This window comes from Chrysochloris asiatica, unplaced genomic scaffold (assembly GCF_000296735.1).
Source record: "Chrysochloris asiatica unplaced genomic scaffold, ChrAsi1.0 scaffold00193, whole genome shotgun sequence".
Taxonomy (NCBI): Eukaryota; Metazoa; Chordata; class Mammalia; order Afrosoricida; family Chrysochloridae; genus Chrysochloris; species Chrysochloris asiatica.
The window spans coordinates 3949038-3969687 of NW_006408711.1; the positions used below are offsets into that span (position 1 = coordinate 3949038).

The 20650-nt window shown below is 37.0% G+C and overlaps 1 protein-coding gene across 2 annotated transcripts in view; it reads right to left on the reverse strand.

The window, feature by feature from the left end:
• The window catches only part of PPIP5K2 (diphosphoinositol pentakisphosphate kinase 2), a 90820-nt gene that overhangs the window by 53768 nt on the left and 16402 nt on the right, over positions 1–20650 (reverse strand). For both annotated transcript variants that reach the window (XM_006872312.1, XM_006872311.1), the window contains exons 7-13: positions 16170–16331; positions 11777–11898; positions 7668–7769; positions 5836–5922; positions 4610–4685; positions 4393–4502; positions 2988–3073 (exon numbers count right to left, since the gene is read on the reverse strand). In XM_006872312.1, the coding sequence (XP_006872374.1) occupies positions 2988–3073; positions 4393–4502; positions 4610–4685; positions 5836–5922; positions 7668–7769; positions 11777–11898; positions 16170–16331 (745 nt within the window). The remainder of the gene's footprint in view (positions 1–2987; positions 3074–4392; positions 4503–4609; positions 4686–5835; positions 5923–7667; positions 7770–11776; positions 11899–16169; positions 16332–20650) is intronic.

Below are 20650 nucleotides of genomic sequence, written 5' to 3' on the forward strand. Positions count from 1 at the left end.
AGAAGTTAATGAAAATTTGTTAAAATGGACAGAAAAATCAACCTTTCCCATAGGGCTACTTTACAGTAGGCCAGTGTTAGTCTATGGTTGTTGTCATTGTTGGTACATACCATTAAATTGGTTCTCAACTCATAGGGACTTATGCACAACAGAATGAAACATCGCCTTGGCCTGTGCCATCCTCATAATTGTTGTTATATTTGAGTCCACTGTGCTGCCACTGTGCCATTCCGTCTTGTTTGGGGTCTTACTCTTTTTTGCTGGCCCTCCACATTCCCAAGCAAGATGTCCTTCTCCAGGGACTGGTCTCTCCTGATAACATGACTGAAATATGAGAGACATAGTCCTGCCATCTTGGCTTCTAAGGAACATTCTGGCTGTGCTTCTTCCAACACAGACTTGTTTGTTCTCTGGCAGTCCATGATACTTTCAATATTCTTCTCCAACACCCTAACTCAAATGAATCAAATTTTCTACAGTCTGCTTTATCCACTGTTCAACTTCCACATAACATGGTGTAGTTGTTAAGTGCCATCCAGTCAGTTCCTACTCATAGCAACCCCGTATAGCATTTTTCAAGGAGTGGCTGGTGAGTTTCAACCACTGACCCTGCAGTTCAAACCAACTTTGCAGTCCAACGCACTAACCCACAGCACCACAAGTGTGGTGCTTTGAATTTACTTGACTTTTATATCAAACGTCTTCTTAATTCCCATCAAGTGATTAGGTGAGACCATGCAAATAAGAACTCTAATGCTGGGATTGGTTGATTTCTGTCATCCTGCTAGTTTTTAAAATGAGCCATCTCAGAAACAGGAACAGATGACCCAAGGATCATCAAGAAAGAAGAGCCTGAGTCAAGTGTGAGATCATACCTAGAAAAGTGATGACAGTAGAGGCAGTGGCAGAGGTGGCAGCATGGAAATACAAAGCAGCTGCGGGCTTCCCTACCCATGGACAAGTAAAGCTCAGTGCTTACTGGCAAGAGGCTGGCTTGCCCTTTGGGCATTTATGAACTGGCTAAAAGAGCTCTTTAACACTTGCCTGAGGAGGCTAAAAGTCGAGAAGCCATATGGCTGAGAAGCCAAAGACACTAGAGCAGAGAAGAGGTATTCCTAACTGGAGAAATGCTCCCTCCTAAGTTGTTTCTGATCCTGAACTGTACCCTGTTCACTCTCCTCATAAACTGCATACTCGTGAGCATTGCTTTTAGTTCTGGGTGGCCATTACAACGGATGCTGTGGGAGGAATGGTTGGTGTCAGAATAGGGTAAAAAAAGATGTAGGGTGGAAGCATGTCTGACCTGCATTTCATAGAAATAAGGCTTAGGCTGGTTTTGAGTTTGATGCTCTTTCCCCCTTCTGAAGTCAGAGGAAGTCAGACATGACCCCAACACAGCTTTTGCATAAGGCTTGGGTAAGGGGCACCTTAATCATCAAACTGGTATCTTTGCTCTTTAGCACTTTAAAGAGGTTTTGTGCAGCACACTACCTTATTCTATGGAAGGACCATTAACTAATAGGCTTTATATTTATTTATAGTATACTTCTGATCATAAACACTAAGATATAGGAAACGAATCACCAAGTGTAACAAAAGAGCAACAAGTCAAAATTTAAAATAAACATATAAAGAATTAATATATTCAAACTCTGCTGGCCTTTAAGATAGTCATTACTCAATTCTACTACTATAAATAATGTGAATGTCCCTATCAATCAATCCTTTCCTGAATAACTAGTTATTTCTTATACATAGAATGAAGGTAAAAGCATATGAATACATATTTTTTAATGTTTTATTGTGAATTTTGTGATAGTTTACATGGGAGAACATTAGCTTTACATTCATCCTATCGTATATCATTACATTGCCATGGTTACAATCCCCTCCATGCATCATCATCAACTAAGAAAAGAGTATACCTTGTAAGCCTGTCCCCCCGGTCGTCAGCACATAGCCCCTCTCCCTCTCTAGAATCCCTAGAATCCCCAGCCGCTCCATCTCTCCCCATCGTCTCTGCCTCCATCTCTGGTGTCACTGCTTCTCAGGGTAGGGTCTCGCATTCCTCTCTTCTCCCTTGACGGTTCCAGGGACCTCCGCTCCTGGACTGCAAAGTCAATCACTCCCCTCCTTTTGCTACAAAAGTCCACCTTTACATTTTCAACCTCGCAGTCAGTCCTGATAACAATTATTCACCACTGAACCAAAAGGGACCTATCCCCATCTCCTTTCATTAGCCCCGCCCAGACAGATTGGATACTATTCAGTGGAGAGTCTACCTTCCTCTGTGCCCTCTGGATCTAGGCTCCCTCTTGAAAGCTTGTAAGCCAGTCACTTATTGCCTTTGTAGCACCCCCATTTTGGGTAGCCAATGTCCAAGTTGCCCTTCCCTGCATATGAGTATTTTTGAAGAGGTTTCCAAATTGCTTTCCAAAAAGTTGAATCCACTTATACTCTAATCTATAGATTGAAATCTTGCCACACTGAATTCTCATCAGTATTTTGTAATACCAGTATGTTTTTAAAAAGAAACTACTTTGCCAATGTGAGATGCAAAAGAGTGATATTTCATTATTATTGCCCATATATATTTCTTTAAAAAATTACCTTTGCGACATCCCAAGAGTAATAAAAGGAAGTTCTACACAGTTCTCAAAGTACTAAAATCTATCACTACTTAAACTGTATGCCTTATTTTTCCATTACTCAGCATGCCAATCCTGAAACTACAATAAGGGAATCAACAATAAGTAGTAAGTTACTTATTGTTAAGCGCTGTCAAGTAAGTTCATTTACAGCAATCGTCTATAGGGTTTCCAAGGCTTTCAATCTGTGCAGGAACAGGAAGACTCATCTTTCTCCCATGGAGCAGCTGGCAGGCTCCAAGAGCAGACCTTGTGTCTCATAGTTCACTGCTTATCTTACAGAGCCCCAGTAAGTTACTATGTATAGTTAAATCACAATAGGCATCAATAACGACGTACCTTCCTCTTCACTAGATGTTTTAGGACAACCATGAGGAAGATATGTCAATTGGACCTTACGATTTATTCCAGAGAAATGGCCATACCTGAAATATAAAATGGTGAACAAAATGGGCAATGTTTAATAAATGTTGATGTTAAGTGCCGCCGAGTTGGATCTAACCCAAATGGTGATATCACCTCCTAGAGAAAAACTAAAATCCATCTAGAGAAAAACTAAATTTTACACATTGTTGTTTTGGTAAAGTGCCATCAAGTTGGTTCCAACTCATAGTGACCCTGAATAGGGTTTCTAAGTAATGGCTGGTGAGTTTGAACCAACAACCTTGCAATTCAAACAACCCTCGTGGTCCAGTGCTTTTCCTACAGTGACACACCTGGACTCCCTAATCCTATAGCCCCTGGTGTTCCAGGAAGTCTCCCATCTAAGTATTAACCAGGCCAACCCTGCTTAGGAGTCCTGGTGTGGTGGTGTGGGTTAATGCCCCGGACTGCAAAGGTGCTCAAACTGCAAGGTTGGCGGTTCAAGCTCACCAGCTACTCCTTGGAAACCCTATAGAGGGTCACTATGGGTCAGAACTGACTCAATGGCACTTAACAACAACAAATACAACCTTGCTTAGCGTCCAAGATTAAGTGCATTCAGGGTGGAATAGCCATAGACTTTACACATTAATGTCCCTTTTTATTTGTAACTACCTTGCTGAGTTCTTCAAAATACCTTAGCAAAAAAATATACATATGTATTATAGGTAGTCATTGTAACTACCTTAAAAAATAAATAAATAATAGTTTTCTACAAAAGTTAGATAATTTTGAAAAGAAAACAAAATATGTAAAAACATAAATCCATGTTTCTATACCAAAACCAAAAAAAATTTAATAAATCCAGTGCCATCAAGTTAATTCTAGCTCATAACAACCCCAGATGGTGGTAGTGGTGGTTATGTGCCATGGAGTCGGTTCCGACTCATATTGACCCTGTACAGGGTTTCTGAGGCTGTAAATCTTTACGGGAACAGAAAGCCTCATCTTTCTTCTACAGAATAGCTGGTAGTTTCAAACTGCTGACCTTAAGGTATGCAGCCCGATTCGTAACCACTACGCTACCAGAAATCCTTGCTAAAACCGTAAATCTTTATGGAAAGAGACAGATGCATCTTTCTACAGAGGAGCAACTAATGAGTTAGAACTGTCAATCTTCCATTAGCATTCCATAGTTTGAGCTACAGCAAAGTATGCAAAAACATAAATGTACATGCCTTTAAAGTATATAGATACACAATTTTAAATGATAAAACTTATAAATATAAAGCATATAATAGGTATGTCTATAAAAAAAATCATATGAAAGAGGATTATCTCAATTAGTTATCACAATGAAGGGTTTCAAAAGGATACTCACATCTCTAAAACAGTTTTAAGTTGCTCAAGTTTTGACTTGTTTTCTTCAATTTCAGAGTCATTATTTTGCCCAAGCTCTATCAGAAGTTGTCGTGCTATATCTAGCACTTCCTATAAAATAAAAATTTTATGGAATTAAATTTTTATTAACTTCATCATTAAAATTTTTAAACAACAATTTAAATGAAACTGAAAAACAAGAAAGCAAATAGACTTACTTGTAACTGTTTTGGCTTTTTGAGTTTTAATTTTCCAGATTTATACCCATCACATTTTTCAAAAAGATCAAAAAATCTAAAAAAGCAAAAACAAAACAGACCCCTGTAAGTAACTTGCATATAATTACTATTACTACCTGTGCACTGTGAGTTAATGTTGTTGCTAAATGCTGTGGAGTTGGTTCTGACCCACAGCGACCCAGTATAGGGTTTCCAAGGAGCGGCTGGTGCGTTTGAAGCACCAACCTTGAGGTTCAAACCAACTTTGCAGTCCTGAACTTATCCTACAGCACTATACAAGAAGTCCACCATATAGGTATATAGATCATTAATAATAAATGACAAATACATGCCTAGAACGTGAAGTCTTTGTATTTGAAGTGCTGTACCCTCTTTCCCTATATTATGCTGCTCCTTCTGTGATAAAACTGAACATATGATAATTATAAAATGCTACATATTGTCTCTCATCACTGCATACATTTAAAAAAATATCAGTCTCAACACATACTTAATGACTCAGGATTTTTAATTTAAGTATCTCCAAACACTGAATAGAAGTAACTTTCATTCTAATTTTGTTCTAGGAGGTTGAGAGGTTAATGATTCTCAGAAAGCACTGGAAGAACATGATAAATCAAGACTAGATATAAACAGAATATTTTTATGACAATAAAAATAAAGTCTGGTTAGACTGATTAATATTTATAAATGTCACAATTTTTACTCAGATTCTGATGTATACAATTACTTTAAATTACTTTTGTAGGCATCCAGTAGTTTAAATATTGCTGGTTTGTTATTAGTGAATGTTGAGTAGTTTCTAACTCATGGCTACCCCACATGTGCAGAGTACAATTGCTCCATAGAGTTTTCATTGCTGTGAAGTAAAAACTTACTTCTGTCTTCTGAGGTACCTCTTAATGGGTTCCAACAGTCAACCTTTCAGCTAGTAGCTGAGTTCTTAACTATTTGTGCTTAAATATTAATGGCAAAGAAAAAAATAGGCAAACACAGTTTTTTCTATATAAGGTATTAATCAAAAGAGCTTATCATGTATCAGAAATCTGAAATAATCTTGTAAATATTCAACTGTTCTTCAAAAAACATACTTCTGTAACCATGGCAATGAAACAATATACAATAGGATGAATGTAAAACTGATGTTCTCCCATGTAAACTGTCACATAATTCACAATAAAACTTAAAAAAACAAACACACATACTTTTGATGTCTCACTTCCATTTTCATTTTTTGTTTTGGTGTTCGATCCCCATGACGTATGACAGCTATAACACATCTAAGTTCCATCCTAAGATTAAAAAAATAATAATATATATATATGTGTGTGTGTGTGTGTGTGTGTAAATATATATATATCTCAAGAAGAAAAGTATATTAACAATCACTTACTTTTATGCAACCAAATCATGAAAAGAACTGAAGCAAAAGGAGGTAATATTAAGCTATATAATAGGATATCAGCTTCTTCTCTAGAGAAAGTTCTGTTAATTTTAGGATAAACAATAAAAAATATTCTACTTCCTACTGTTTATTAAACGTCTGCTCTATAGAATATCTGCTCTATAGCATACACAGACCTTATAGAGTCAGATTACATTAAATCAAAATAAAGTTTTAGTGAATAGTTGCTTTATTTATATAACCCATAGAAGAACAAATATTTCAAATCTTCATTACTGGAAAATAAAATGGTTATAGAGTATGCTAGTTAGGAGGTACAATGTAGCCTTGACCAAAGAGTGACTCATAGAACACTACCTTGTAGGATATTAATAAGTTATGAGAACAAATTTTGTACTAAAAGTTTATAAAACACTGTTTTAAAAAACAGAATTAGACTGGATGGGGCTGGTGAAAGGAGATGAGGACAAGACTCTTGTGGTTCAATAGTGAATAATTGCTATCAGGACTGATTGTGAGTGTTGCAAATGTAAAGGTAGACATTTTGTAACAAAAGGAGGGGAATGGTTGATCTTGCAGTCCAGGAGCGGAGGACCCTGGGATCATAAAGGGAGAGGCAGTGATGCCAGAGATGGAGACAGAGATGATGATGTGGAGAGATGGAATGGCTGGGGATTCTAGATTCAGGGAGGGAAAGGGGCTGTGTGCTGACAGCTGGGGGAGGAGGGGGGCAGGAGGGCAGGCTTGCAGTGTGTACCCTTTGGTTGTTTGAATGGTTATATATTCCTGAATGCTTCAGTGTACATAAAAAACAAAAACAAAAAACAACCAGAGAGAATGGAAGCAAATGCTGTTGAATGATGATGCATGGTGGGGGTTGTAGTTGTTGCAATGAAACAAAATACGATAGGATGAATGTAAAGCTGATGTTCTCCCATGTAAACTATCACTCAATTTACAATAAAACCTTTTTAAAAAAAAACAGAATTAAGTAGTTTTCTTCTCAGGAAGCACTTCTCAGAATATTAAGCATATTGTGATAAATATCTAAGATGTGGAAATGAAACACGTCTTCAATGCATTTGACTTCTAAAGGAGTAATTTATACTAGCCAATTTGTTCATAATACACTAAATGGTTCTGAGAGCCAAAGTTGTATAATCACTGAACATGAACTAATAAGTATACTTTCCCTTTGTACCCTTTTATTTTTGTGTCTCAATTCAATCGTTTGATAATTATGCAAGCATTTTTCATGATTATGGTTGTAATATAAAATAGTTTTAGTCTAGATGGACCTTTATAAAAGCACTTAATCTATTTTTCCATCCTTAAATTATATGAAAACATATACACTAAAAATCTAATAATCATTCAGAAATTTAATTTATATAATTGTTGTTGTTATTGTTAAGTGCCATCAAGTCAGTTTGGACTCATAGCGACCCTGTATAAGGTTTCCAAGGGATGGCTAGCAGGTTTGAACTGCCAACCTTGCATTAGCAGTTCAGTTCTTATCCTACCACGCCACACAATGACTCCATATATGTCTTATTATATATTACCATACATATTTTATAATAGCACATGAAAAAATCTAAGAGATTACTAAATTAAAATATGCAGACTTACATAGTTCCAGATGTAGTTGGTACAATTGGGATATCTTCAGCTTCTAAGGGTATTGACCAGGGGATATGAAATTGTGGTGCAAGCTCTCGCATTACAATATTACTTTAGAAGGAAAGAAGAAAGGAAGTAATAAAGAAATGAAGGGGGAAAAATTAAATAATTTAAGATACAGTTGGGTACATAATGATACAATAATAATTTATCATAAAGAGTTAAAAGTCAAACTATCTATAGATTATATCCTACAGAAAGTTATCCGAAGAATGAATCCTGCTCAAGAAAAAGTAAATCAGCAGTTCTAAACTGGTGTATCAGAAAACATTAATGGGATGCTACAAATTTGAAATTATTTACTTAAGTTTTAAATATAGAAATCATATGAGGTCAAAGAAATCACTACAATTACAATGTATTTATCTGTAATCTTAAGATTCTGTCTTCTGTGTTACCACCATTTTCACATCAGTTTATTGAACATCAACACAGCTATCCAGACATCATGTCCATTTTAAACAAATATCTATCATAATATAATACAGTGTACTAATACGATAACAATGGATACATGTGGTTATGTTTCTGGTACTGTTAAAATTTAGCATGTGTTAATGATAAACTCAAAATTCCATTTTAAGAGCAAATTTATTACTCTTCAGAATATACTATAAAAACTAATTGTTGTTAGGTGCTGTTAAGTCTGTACCGACTCATAACGACCCTATGTACAACAAAATGAAACACTGCCCGGTCCTGTGCCAATCTCACAATCATTGCTATGCTTGAGCCCATTGCTGCATGCTTCAATATTCAATATTCTGGCGCTATCTGACAGTGTTCCACTATCATTCATAATGTTTTTAGTTAGTAAATATTTTGAAGTAGTCCATCTCTCCTTCTTTCTAGTTTGTCTTAGTCTGGAAGATCAGCTGGAACCTATCCACCATGGGTGACTCTGAAAATACCAGTGACATAGCTTCCAGAATCATAGCAACATGTAAATACAACAAACTGACAGATGAGTGGTAGACAGTGTATTTTTAAATGGTAACTCCCTATGGCTTTGCAATAAATACTTTGAAATTATTTTTTAATATAGTTGTTATTTTGCTAGTTTTGAGTCAAGGAGTAAGAGACAAGGCCAAAGAATGTAAAAATGGCATCTCTTTATGTAATAATTTTTTTATATTTATTTGATAATCAAAAGGTAATATGTACTTATAGAAAATAATAGGAGCATGGCAGATTGCCAATCACAAGGTTGGTTCGATACTACCAGCTGCTCTATAGAAGAAAGATAAGGTTTTCTATTCTTGCAAAGATGTACAGCCCTGGAAACCCTATACAAGGTTCACTGTAAGGCAGAACTGACTTTATGGCACTTAACAACAACACAACATAGAAAGGAACATTATCTAAAAGAATCCTTAAAGCCAAATATTTAAATTTTATTCTGGTTACTTATTTCAGGACTAGTTCATTTTGTACAAGTAAGGAAATTAAAACTTTTCAGCTATAGTTATATAGCAAAAACCACAGGAATTAAGATCTTCAAATCAATTAGCTATTATGATCAATAATCACCATATTATAGATTTCTAAATCAATGAAATTAAAATACCTCTAGCCCTTCATCCATACTGATCATATATCAATCTGTTGTTGATAACCCAGAGTATAATGATTTTTACTTAAAAAAAAAAAAAAAAAAGCAAAACTGTCTACTATCAAATCGATTCTGACTCAGTGACCTCAATATAGTATTTCAGGGGCTGTAAATCTTTAAGTGAGCAGACAGACAGACTCATATTCCTCCTGCAGAATGGTGGTGAGTTTGAACTGCCCAACTTTTGGTTAGCAGTCCACAGAGTCACCAGAGCACCTTTATTTTTACTACAGATTACCTAAAAATGAGAGTTATCTATCTTTATAATTATTTGGTTTCTGAGCAACTAGCATGCACAAGTTATAACAAAGGTAAATAGACTTATGATTCAGCAATTCCTCTACTTGGTATTTACCCACAAGAAATACGAGCCATAACACCAGTAGATATATGTACACCAATGTTCATAGCAGCACTATTTACAATAGCAAAAAGATGGAGACAGCCAAAGTGCCCATCAACTGAAGAATGGATAAACAAGCTGTGGTACATACACACAATGGAATATTATGCTACCTTGAAGAATAACAAGGAAGCTGCAAGCTACCACATAACATGGATGAACCTTGAGGACTGTAAAAGACTAAGGAAAAGAACCCATACTAAAGAGGGGTGGATTCTTTGCTGGTTGCTGGGATGTGGATGTGGGCTGAGGGAAGGGCGGGTAAGGTGGAGCACAGGGCAGAGAATAGACACAGGATAGTTTGGGTGCTGGGGAGGGGGCAATATACAAGAAGGGAGAGGGGAATGGAGGAACAAAGAGGATGGGTGAACAATTAGGCAAGTTTACATGGGCTAAGTGGAACAGAGGTAAATAATGATGTATACACATCCTTGGAACAACAGGGCTCTGGGATACAGGGATTGAGACATGGTTGGAATGGGGAGAAGGGGGGAAATTATGTTAAGATGCTTGGCTGTCTTTTGAATCTTGGTTTTCCTTGCAGTATATTATAAAATAGATACTGGAGGGGGAGAGAAAGGAATAGCCAGAAATATCACCATAGAAAGCTTGTAAGTCGTCTTATGCCTATAACTGATTGGAATACCTAAAATGGGGATACAACATGCTCAGTGAAGGAGGCCTCCTGCGGAGACTCTGAATTACTTAAGACTATAGGTGGAATCCTGAACAGCATCCAGAATCTTCAAGATGGGAAATTTCCACTTGAAAGGACGGGCAGACCAGCCTGGAGTGGCTAGAAGAACAGAAGATACTTCTTGAAAGAAAGACCGACAGGAAAAATACAAAACAATATAGGCAGACCGACTGATTACTACAAGAGCAAGCAAGTTGCTCGCCTAGGAGACATCAAGGCAAGTGGTCAAGTCCCCTCAGAAAAAAACCCCTTCAAAGACTAAGACTCAATGGGAATACCATGTTGGGCACCGAGAAGGGGAAGTGAGGGAAAAACAGCAATGAAGCTGCAAGCTAAGCCCTACAATGTTTAATAAGACTCCTGTGAACCTGGGTGGAGACCTGGATGGCCAGCGGTGTGGCAAGACCTGGGGGCTCTTGGGCCCAGAGTCAGTGACATAGCCACAGAGGACTACAGTGCAGCTGATAAGAAGAGAAGCAATATGCACAAGAACACCAACACTTGCAAGATAATACCCACTTGATCTGGCTTCAATGACTGATGATCAGAGTTCAACTAGAAGAAGAAAGAAGAGGAAAAAAAGAGTAAGATCTGATACAAGTTGATGAAGTTGACCTACACCTATGGATGCAGTAGCTCAAAAGAGGGAACAAATCTTTACAGCAAGGATCATTCCCACCCCCTCCATACACAGAGTAGACAGGGATGGGCAACTTGGGACATTGGATATACAAAATGGGGGACTACAAAGGCAAGAAGTGACTGGCTTACAAGTTTTCAAGAGGGAACATAGATCCAGAGGGTGTGGAGGAAGGTAGAATCTCCACTGAGTATTATCCAATCTGTATAGGCAGGGCTGATGAAAGGAAATGCTCATAGGTTTCTTGTGATACAACAGTGAATAACTTATCAGGACTGACTGTGAGGGTTGGAAATATAAAGGTAGACATTTTGTAGCAAGGAGGGGAGTGATTAACTTTGTAGTCTAGGAGCAGAGTCCCTGGGACCAACAAGGGAGAAGAGCGGAGAGTGGGACCCTACCCAGAGAAGCAGTGATGGTTAAGATGGAGGCAGATATGATGACATGGAGAGATGGACCAGCTGGGGATTTTAGACCCAGAGAGGGAGAGGAACTGTGTTCTGACGACTGGGGGGCAGGCTTGTAGGGTATACCCTTTGGTTGGTTGATGATGCATGGAGGGGATTGTAACCATGGCAATGAAATGATATACACTAGGATGAATGTAAAACTAATGTTCTCCCATGCAAATTATCACATAATTCACAATAAAAAATTTAAAAAAAAAAGGTAAATAGAAAGAAAAATACAGAAAAAACGATCTTACCCAAGTATTTTTGCACAATCATCATAATACTTCATGGAATTTTTCACAAAACTGAAGCCATTGACATCACAGACGTAGGACTGTCCATTAGCCCGCAACAAATCAAAGCCACAAACTGTTTGCTATTGAAAATAAATTATACACTTTAAAATTCTATTTGGATTCTTAAGATGAACAATTGTTCTGACTGATTTTGTTGTTGTTAAGTGTCATTGAGTCAATTTCAACTGATAGCAGCCCTGCAGACGATTTCTGAGGAGTGTCTGATGAATCTGAACCACTGACTTTGTGATTCAAACTGACTTTAAAGTCCAGTGCTTATCCTAGTTGTCACACAGAACTTACTAGTATATATCAAATTTTATTAATATAAAAAAGTGTACTCAAGTATATTGGTTTACTTCACAATAAAAAAATTATAGAAATTATTTATATCTTGATAGCTCTGAGGATATATTCCTTAGGCTTTATTACTTAAGTTCTTTACCATCGAGCAAATGTAGAACAATGCTTATGTGACTAGATAGGTTGGAAAACACTGCGTCAAAAATTCTGAAAACTACATAGAAATAAAAAATAAAAATACATATATATTTTTAAGGTTATTATAAAAAACTAATTTCACACTAGCAGAAATTATATCACTTTACAAGAAAAGAAGGAAGGAAAGGTGGAAGAAAGGAATAAAGGAACGGGAATGAGAATGAGAAATCATTTCAGACAAACTCTAAAGGAAATATCCAATTACTCCTATAAGTCATCGCGGCCCTAATGACCATATACTTGTGGACAACTGATTTGAATTTACTTTGCTTGGGAGAACAAACTAGCTTAAAGGTATATACATTTCTGGCTCAAGCTCCAGGAATTTTTGGATCTTCTATGCTAAAATCATCACATTTCAGTGTGTCATTTTAAGACATGGCTTTTGGAATCTAGCATTAAATAATTCAAATTGTATATAAAGCTATTAAAATATATTCATAAACTAATAGGCTAATATTCCTTTCATAGAAGATACTTCAAATATAAAGAGGCTTCAAAGAGTTTCTGGAAAATTTCCATCATCTTTCAATTCCGTTTCATCATAAAGTTTTCAAGTCTCCTTGTGTTATTTGTTGTTAAGTGCCATTGAGTCAACTCCGACCCATAGTGACCCTGGATAGGGTTTCTGAAGAGTGGCTGGTGAGCCTGAACCACTGACCTTGCAGTTCAAACTAATTTTACAGTCCAGCATCACACCAGGATTCCTTGGATTGCTTAGGCACAGACATAGATTAATCTTTAATAACCCATAATACATACTTATCCTACTGGTTCAAACCTACCAGCCACTCCTTGGCAACCCAATACAGGGTCACTACTGAGTCCGAATTGACTTGATAACACTTAACAACAACAACATATACCAATGTTTAAGTTATAGATTCTAAGGAAAAGTTTCAAAAAGGTCAAATTTATCCTTTATTAAATGCAGGTTTTGTTTCTGTTTAAATTTTTCCATTATTGTTGTTGTTAGGTGTCCTCAAGTTAGCTCCAACTCATAGTGACCCTACACACACCAGAAAGAAATACTGCCCAGTCTTGTGCCATTCTCACAATTGTTGTTATACTTGAGCTCATTAATGCTGCAACTGTGCCAAACCATCTTGTTGGGGGTCTTTCTCTTTTCACCAACCCTCCAGTTTACCAAGCATGATGTCCTTCTCCAGGGACTGGTCCCTCCAATAACATGTCCAAAGTATGAGATGAAGTTTGGTCATCCTAGCTTTTAAGAAGCATTCTGGCTTCACTTCTTCCAGATAAATTTGTGTGTCCTTCTGGCAGTCCATGGTACTTTATTCTTCTCCGAAACCATAATGCAAATGCACTGATTCTTCTCAGGTCTTCCTTATTAACTGTTCAACCTTCATATGCATATACTGTTGTTAAGTGCCCGTGAGTTATTTCCAACTCATAGCGACTATAGGGTTTCCAAGGAGCAGCTGGTGGGTTTGAACCATGAACCTTGTGGTTTGTATTCCAGTGCTTATCCTATAGTGTCACACCATGAGTCATTATGCATATGAAGTGATTGAAAATACCATGGATTTGGTTAGGTGCAATTTACTTCTCAAACAGGTATCTTTGTTCTTGAACAGTTTAGCAAATTTGTCTAATGCAGTTAAGTCGCTTGTTTTCTTGACTGCTGCTTTCAAGAGTGTTGATAGTGGATCCAAACAAAATGAAGTCTCTGACAACTCAATCTTTTCTCTGTTTATCATATTATTGGTTCAGTTATGATGATTTTTATTTCTTTACATTGAAGCGCAATCCATACTGAATGTTGTACTGCTTGATTGTTGTTGTTGTTAAGTGCTGTCGAGTCAGTTCCGACCCATAGCGACCCTGTACAGGGTTTCCTCAGTAAGTATTTGAAGTCTTCTTCATTTTAAGCAAGCAAGGTTTTTATCATCTGCATATCACAGGTTGTTAATGAGTCTTCCTCCAGTCCTGATGCCAAGTTCATGTGCACATACTTTAGTTTCTAGGATTATGTGCTTGGTATACAGGTTAAATACAGTGAAATATTACCCTGATACACACCTTTCCTGATTGTAAATCATTCAATATCCCCTCGTTCTAATGACTGCCTCTTGGTCTAAGGAGAGGTTACACATTAGCACAGTAAGTGTTCTGGAATATCCATTCTTCACAATGTTATCTACCGTTTATCATGATGCATACACTCAAAAGTCTTTGCAAAGTCAATAAAGCACAGGTAAACATCTTTTTTGGTATTCTCTACTTTCAGCCAAGATCCATCTGATGTCTAATTTTCCTAGATTCATACTTCATACATTCCATGTCATGATTATTAATGGATGTTTGCAGTCATTTCTTCTCATTTTGAGTTGTGTTCCATCAGCAAATGAAGGTCCTGGGAGCTTTGCTCCCTTCATATCATTATGGTCAACTTTATTCTGAGGAGGCAGCTCTTCCCCAGTTGTATTTTGAGTGCCTTTCAACCTGAGAGGCTCATCTTCCAGCACTAAATGTGACAATATTCTTCTGCAGTTCTTTCAGTGGGTAACCATTCAGAAGTAATCCATCTCTTCTTCTTCCTAGTATGGAAGCTCCACTGAAACCTGCCTGCCATAGGTGCCTGTGTTGGTGTTTAAAATACTGATGACATAGCTTCCAGCATCACTATAGTATGACAAACTGACAGACGAGAGGTAGAATTTTTACCATAGCACTAAAACAAAACTTCACAGTATTGATTAATTGAAGGAAATTGTAAGTCAGAATTTTAATTTTTTTTCTTTAAAATATGTTAAACATGACCCTAAACACTGATTAGGCCTGTTTTAGTTGTTATGCTCTATAATTTTAATAGATTAATAAATTGATATGGTTCCCTCTTTATAATGCAGAACGAATATAGAGAAATACAGTTTCATTTATATTTTTATTACTGTTATTGTTGTTAAGTGTTCCAATTAATCAGTTCCATCTCATAATGACCCTGTATAGTGTTTCCAAGAAGCAACTGGAGAGTATGAACCCCCTACTTTGTGGTTCAAACTGACCTTATTGTCAAGTGCTTACCCATTATGGTCAAGTGGTTACAACATCAGGACTCCATTTTTTTTTTTTTTTGACTAGCATTACAAATATCCCTTTAAAAATTCGTGAACTCTTCTCAGATTATATCACTTAGTTTCTCAGCTTAAACCAGTAAACCAGTTGCTGTAGTGTTAATTTCAATTTATGTTGTCCCCAAGTGCTTCAGAGTCAAACTGTACTCAATAGGATTTCACTGGCTATATTCTTTGGAGTCCTGGTGTGGCACTATAGGTTAATTTGCCGGACTGCAAAGCCGTTTGAAATGCAAGGTCGGAGGTTCAAACTCACCAGCTGCTCCTTGGAAACCCTATACAGGGTTGCTATGGGTCGGAACCGATTCAATGGCACTTCACAACAACAACAAATAATCTTTGGAAAGCAGACTGCCAGACCTTTATAAAAAGCTTTCAGTTAGTACCTGAGTACGTAATCATTTATACCACCCAGGGGCTCCTTTCTTGACTTACTTCTCTAATCAGAAACCTAAATAGTTTTTCTTTTACACAACAGAGACAATTGAAATTCCTTTTACAAGGATCTGTATGGCCTGTACAGAGAACTCCTGGTGGCTTAAGTGCTTCCTTCTAACTGAAAGGTTGGTGATTCGAACTCAACAGCAATTCTGCGAAAGAAAGTTGTGGCTGTCTGCTTCCCTAACGATTGGAAAGTTTCCACAAGTTTGAAAACCTTATCAGGCAATTCAATTCTGTTCTATAGGTTCATTATGAATTGGAATTGACTTGAGGGGAAAGGAGTTTTTACATAGTCCATATAACATTTTTACCTTAAAAGCAAGGCAGACTTTCCAAGCAATTAATTTTTCTCGTGCATTGAGAATGACAGGGTATCTTACTTCTTTTCCTTCACTATCTCGTTCCACTTTGCCATCAAGTGCTGGAGATTTTCGAGCTTCAGCATGGGCATAATCTGGACCCACTGTGTAAACCTTTAAGGAATATTTAAAACAAAACAAAATTTAACATCATCAGATAACAAAAAGAAATCAACAAAAAAATATAGATAGTTCAGACTCCAGACACCTGAATAAACACTCTCTATTTTGTATATCAAATATTTCAACATACTGGAAGAGATTACAAATGAGTGATTAAATTTCAAACTATATAACAAACTATTGTACTGAGCATTATGGAAGTCTGCTTGGATATACAAGATGTGATCCCTCTCCTCACTCTTTAATTTAACAAGGAAAAATGTAAGTAATTATAAAACATTATAGAAGGCAGTAACTGCTGTCCTAGTTTTCTACTGCTGCCACAACACAAATACAAGTAGATGGTTTTAACAAACCAAACAAATAAGAAACGTATCCTCTCATAGTTTAGGAGGTTAGATGTCTGAATTCAGGATACCAGCTCTAGGAGAAGGGATGTTGGCTTTGGTGGAAGATCCTTGTCTCCTTTTAACATCTGTGGGCTTAGCACCCCTTGGAGATCTCCATGTGTTTTGGTATATGGATATTCTCAGAACAAGGACTCTGGGTCCAAAGGATGCCGTACTGTTTTCTCTTGATAATACTGGGGTCCTTCTCTGCTTGCTTCCTTCTCCTTTTATTTCTTATAAAAGGTGATGCAAGCCACACTCCAAGGAAAACTCCCTTTATGTAGAATTAGGGCTGTGACTTGAGCAAGTGTGCTTCATTTCACCATTCCCCCACAACAGATTTGTTTGTTCTTATGGTAGCCCATGTTACTTTTCATATTCTTCTACAACACCATAACTCAAATGCATTGATTCTTCCTGTTCTTCTTTATTCACTGTCCAACTTTCACATGCATATGAGGCAAAAGAATATACTATGGCTTAAATCAGGCACATCTTAGTCCTTAAATTGACAAAGAAGCCTTGTGCAGCAAGTTAACCTAATGGAATATGCCTTTTGATTTCTTGACTGCTGCCTCGATGAGTGCTGTCTGCAGATCACAGTGAAATGAAGTCTTAGACAACTTCAATCTCTTCTCCATTTATCACGATGTAATTTATTGGTCTGGTTGTGAAGATTTTCATTTTCTATACACTGAGGTGCAATCCACACTGAAGGCTGTAGTCTGTGATAATTATAAGTATTTTAAGTCCTTTTCGCTTTCAGCAAGCAAGGTTTTTAATGAGCCTTCCTACAATCCTGATGCCAGATTATTCTTCATATAATCCAGCTACTTGGATTATTTGATCAGCATACAGACTGAATATGAATGATGAAAGAATACAACCCTTATACACACCTTTCCTGACTTTAAAACTACTCAGTGTCCCTTATTTTGTTCCAACGACTGCCTCTCAGTTTATGTACAGGTTCCTCATTAGCACAGTCAAATTTTATAAAATACCCATTTTTCACAATGTTAGCCATAGTTTGTCACAATTCATGCAGTCAAAAGCCTTTGCATAATCAAGAAAGCACAAATAAATATCCCTGCTTTCAGAAAAGATCCATCTGATGTTAGCAATATCACTTGTTCCACATCCTCTTACGAATCCAGCTTGAATTCTAGCAATTCCCTGTCAATGTCCTGTTGAAAATATTTCGAATTATCTTCTGCAAAATTTTACTTGAATGTTATATTAATGATATTGTTCGATGTTTTCTGCATTACAATGGGTCATCACTTTTTGGGAATGGAACAAATATGCATCTCTTCCAATAGGTTGGTAAAGTAGCTATCTTCCAAATTTCCAGGTATAGAAGTGTGAGCGCCTCCAGTATTCAGTTTGTTGAAAGATTTGAATTAAGATTCTAAGAACTCCTGAAGCCAAGGTGCATTGAAAGCATTATCAAATATCAGCCTGGTGGCACTCACTCATGTATACCAAAGAATTTGGAGCCGACTTGAAAGCACTCAACAACAAGAAAAGATATACAGATGGAGAAAGGGGTAGTTCTATAGAATAAGTACTACTCTGAGAACTAGCTTCATGGTTGGAGCCCATGAACTACTTCCTTCAGTATAATTGGATCTTGCTCATATGCTACCTCTTGAAATGACTGAACATAAACCATTTCTTTTTGATACAGTGACTGATACAAAGACTTCCATCTTCTTTTGATGCTTTCTGCTTCATTCAATATCTTGTCCATAGAATGTTTCAGTATTGCATGTCAAGGTTTGAATTTCCTCCTTAGTTCTTTCAGCTGAATGTGTTCTTCCCTTTGAGTTTTCTAACTACAAGTCTTTGCACATTTCATTATAATATTTGACTATGCCTTCTCTAGCTAACCTTTGAAATTTTCTGTTCAGCTCTTTTACCTCCTTGTTTCTTTGTTTTAGCATCTCTACGCTGGAGAGCAAGTTTCAGAGTCTCTTTTGACATCCATTTTGGTCTTTTCCTTCTTTCGTGTCTTCTTAATGACCTTTTGCTATCTTTCTGTATGATGTTCTTGATATCATCCTACAATACTTCTGGTTTTTGGTCATTAGTATCTAATACATCAAATCTGTTCTTGAGATGATTTCTAAATTCAGGTGGGATATATTCAAGGTCAAGGAGCTCTGGTAGCGTAGTGGTTATGAACTAGGCTGCGAACTGTAATGTAAGATCAGCAGTTTGAAACTACCAGCTGTTTCGCGGGAGAAAGAAGAGGCTTTCTACTCCTGCAACGATGTACAGCTTCGGAAACTCTGTATAGGGTCGCTATGAGTCGGAACAGACTCCACAACACATAACAACAAAAAAATAACATATTCAAGGTCATATTTTGGCTCTCATGAACTTCTTTTAAATTCCTTCAGCTTCAGCTTGAATTGCATATGAGCAATTAAGGGCCTGTTCCACAATCTGTCCCTGCCTGGTTTTGACTGATGATGTGGAGCTTTCCACTATCTCTTTCCACAGATGTAGTCAATTTTTATTTCTCTGTATTCAATCTGGTGAGGTCCATGTGTATAGTCTTCTTTTATGTTGTTTAAAAGAGGTACTTGCAATGAAGTCAGTAGTTTTTCAAAATTTTATCATGTAATCTCCAGCACTGTTTCTATCACCAAAGTCTTATTTTCCAATTGTTGATCCTTCCTCTTCCTTGTTTCCAATGTTCACATTGCAACTACTAGTAATTATCAATGCATCTTGATTAACTGTGTGATAAATTTCAGACTGCAAAAGTTTGTAGAATTATTCAGTTTCTTCCTCAATGACTTTAGTGGTTGTTGTTGTTAAGTGTCGTAAAGTTGGTTCCGACTCATAGCAACCCTGTACAGGGTTTCCAAGGCTGTAAGTCTTTATGGGAGCAGAACACCTCATCATTCTCCCACGGAACAGCTGGTAGTTTCGAATTGCTGAACTTGCAGTTCACAGCCTGATTCATAACCACTACGCTACCAGAACTTAGTGGTAGGTACTTAAATTTGAATTTGAATAACAGTGGTATTAACTGGACTTCCTTGTTATGTATGTTATGGATATTATCCTATCACAGACAGCAATGTATATCAACAGAGATTTTGTAATGTTCTTTGTAATGAAGAATGAGATGCCATTCCTCTTCAACTTGTTACTTGCAACACAGTAAACCATGATTGTCAGATTAAAAATGATTAATTCCATCCATTTCAGCTTACCAATACCTAGGATATAGATGTTTATGGATTCCACTTCATTTTTGACAACTTTCAATTTTCCTAGATTCACATTTAGTACAATCCACATTCTGATTATTAATGAATGCTTGTACAGCTGTTTCTTTTCATTTTGAGTTGTGCTCCAGCATCAAATGAAAATCCTAAAAGCCTTGCTTCATTTACATAATTTTGTTGTTGTTAAGTGCCGTGGAGTCGATTCCGACCCACAGCATCCCTGTATAGGGTTTCCGAGGATCAGCTGGTGAGCTTAACTGTATTTTGAGTATGCAGTTCTTCCCAGTTTATTTTGAGTGCCTTCCAACTTGATAAGCTCATCTTCTAGTACTGACATCGTGACAATATCCCTGCACTGAACATTCTGACAATGTTCTGCTGCGATTCATAGGTTTTCAGTGGTTAATCGTTCAGAAGTAGACTGCCTCTCTTCCTTTCTTGTCTTAGTCTGAAAAGGTCTGCTGTAATCTGTCCACCAGATTTTAAATCCTATTTGGATTTCAAATACTGGTGACATAACTTCCCACATCATAGCAATACACAAATCACCACAGAAGGACAAACTGACAGACAAGTGGTGGATTTAAAATTAAAACTCTTAGGTACTTTGTGTCACATTACATCACATTACTATCGTTTCAGATTTCAATGTATCAATTATGCTAATTACTGCTTA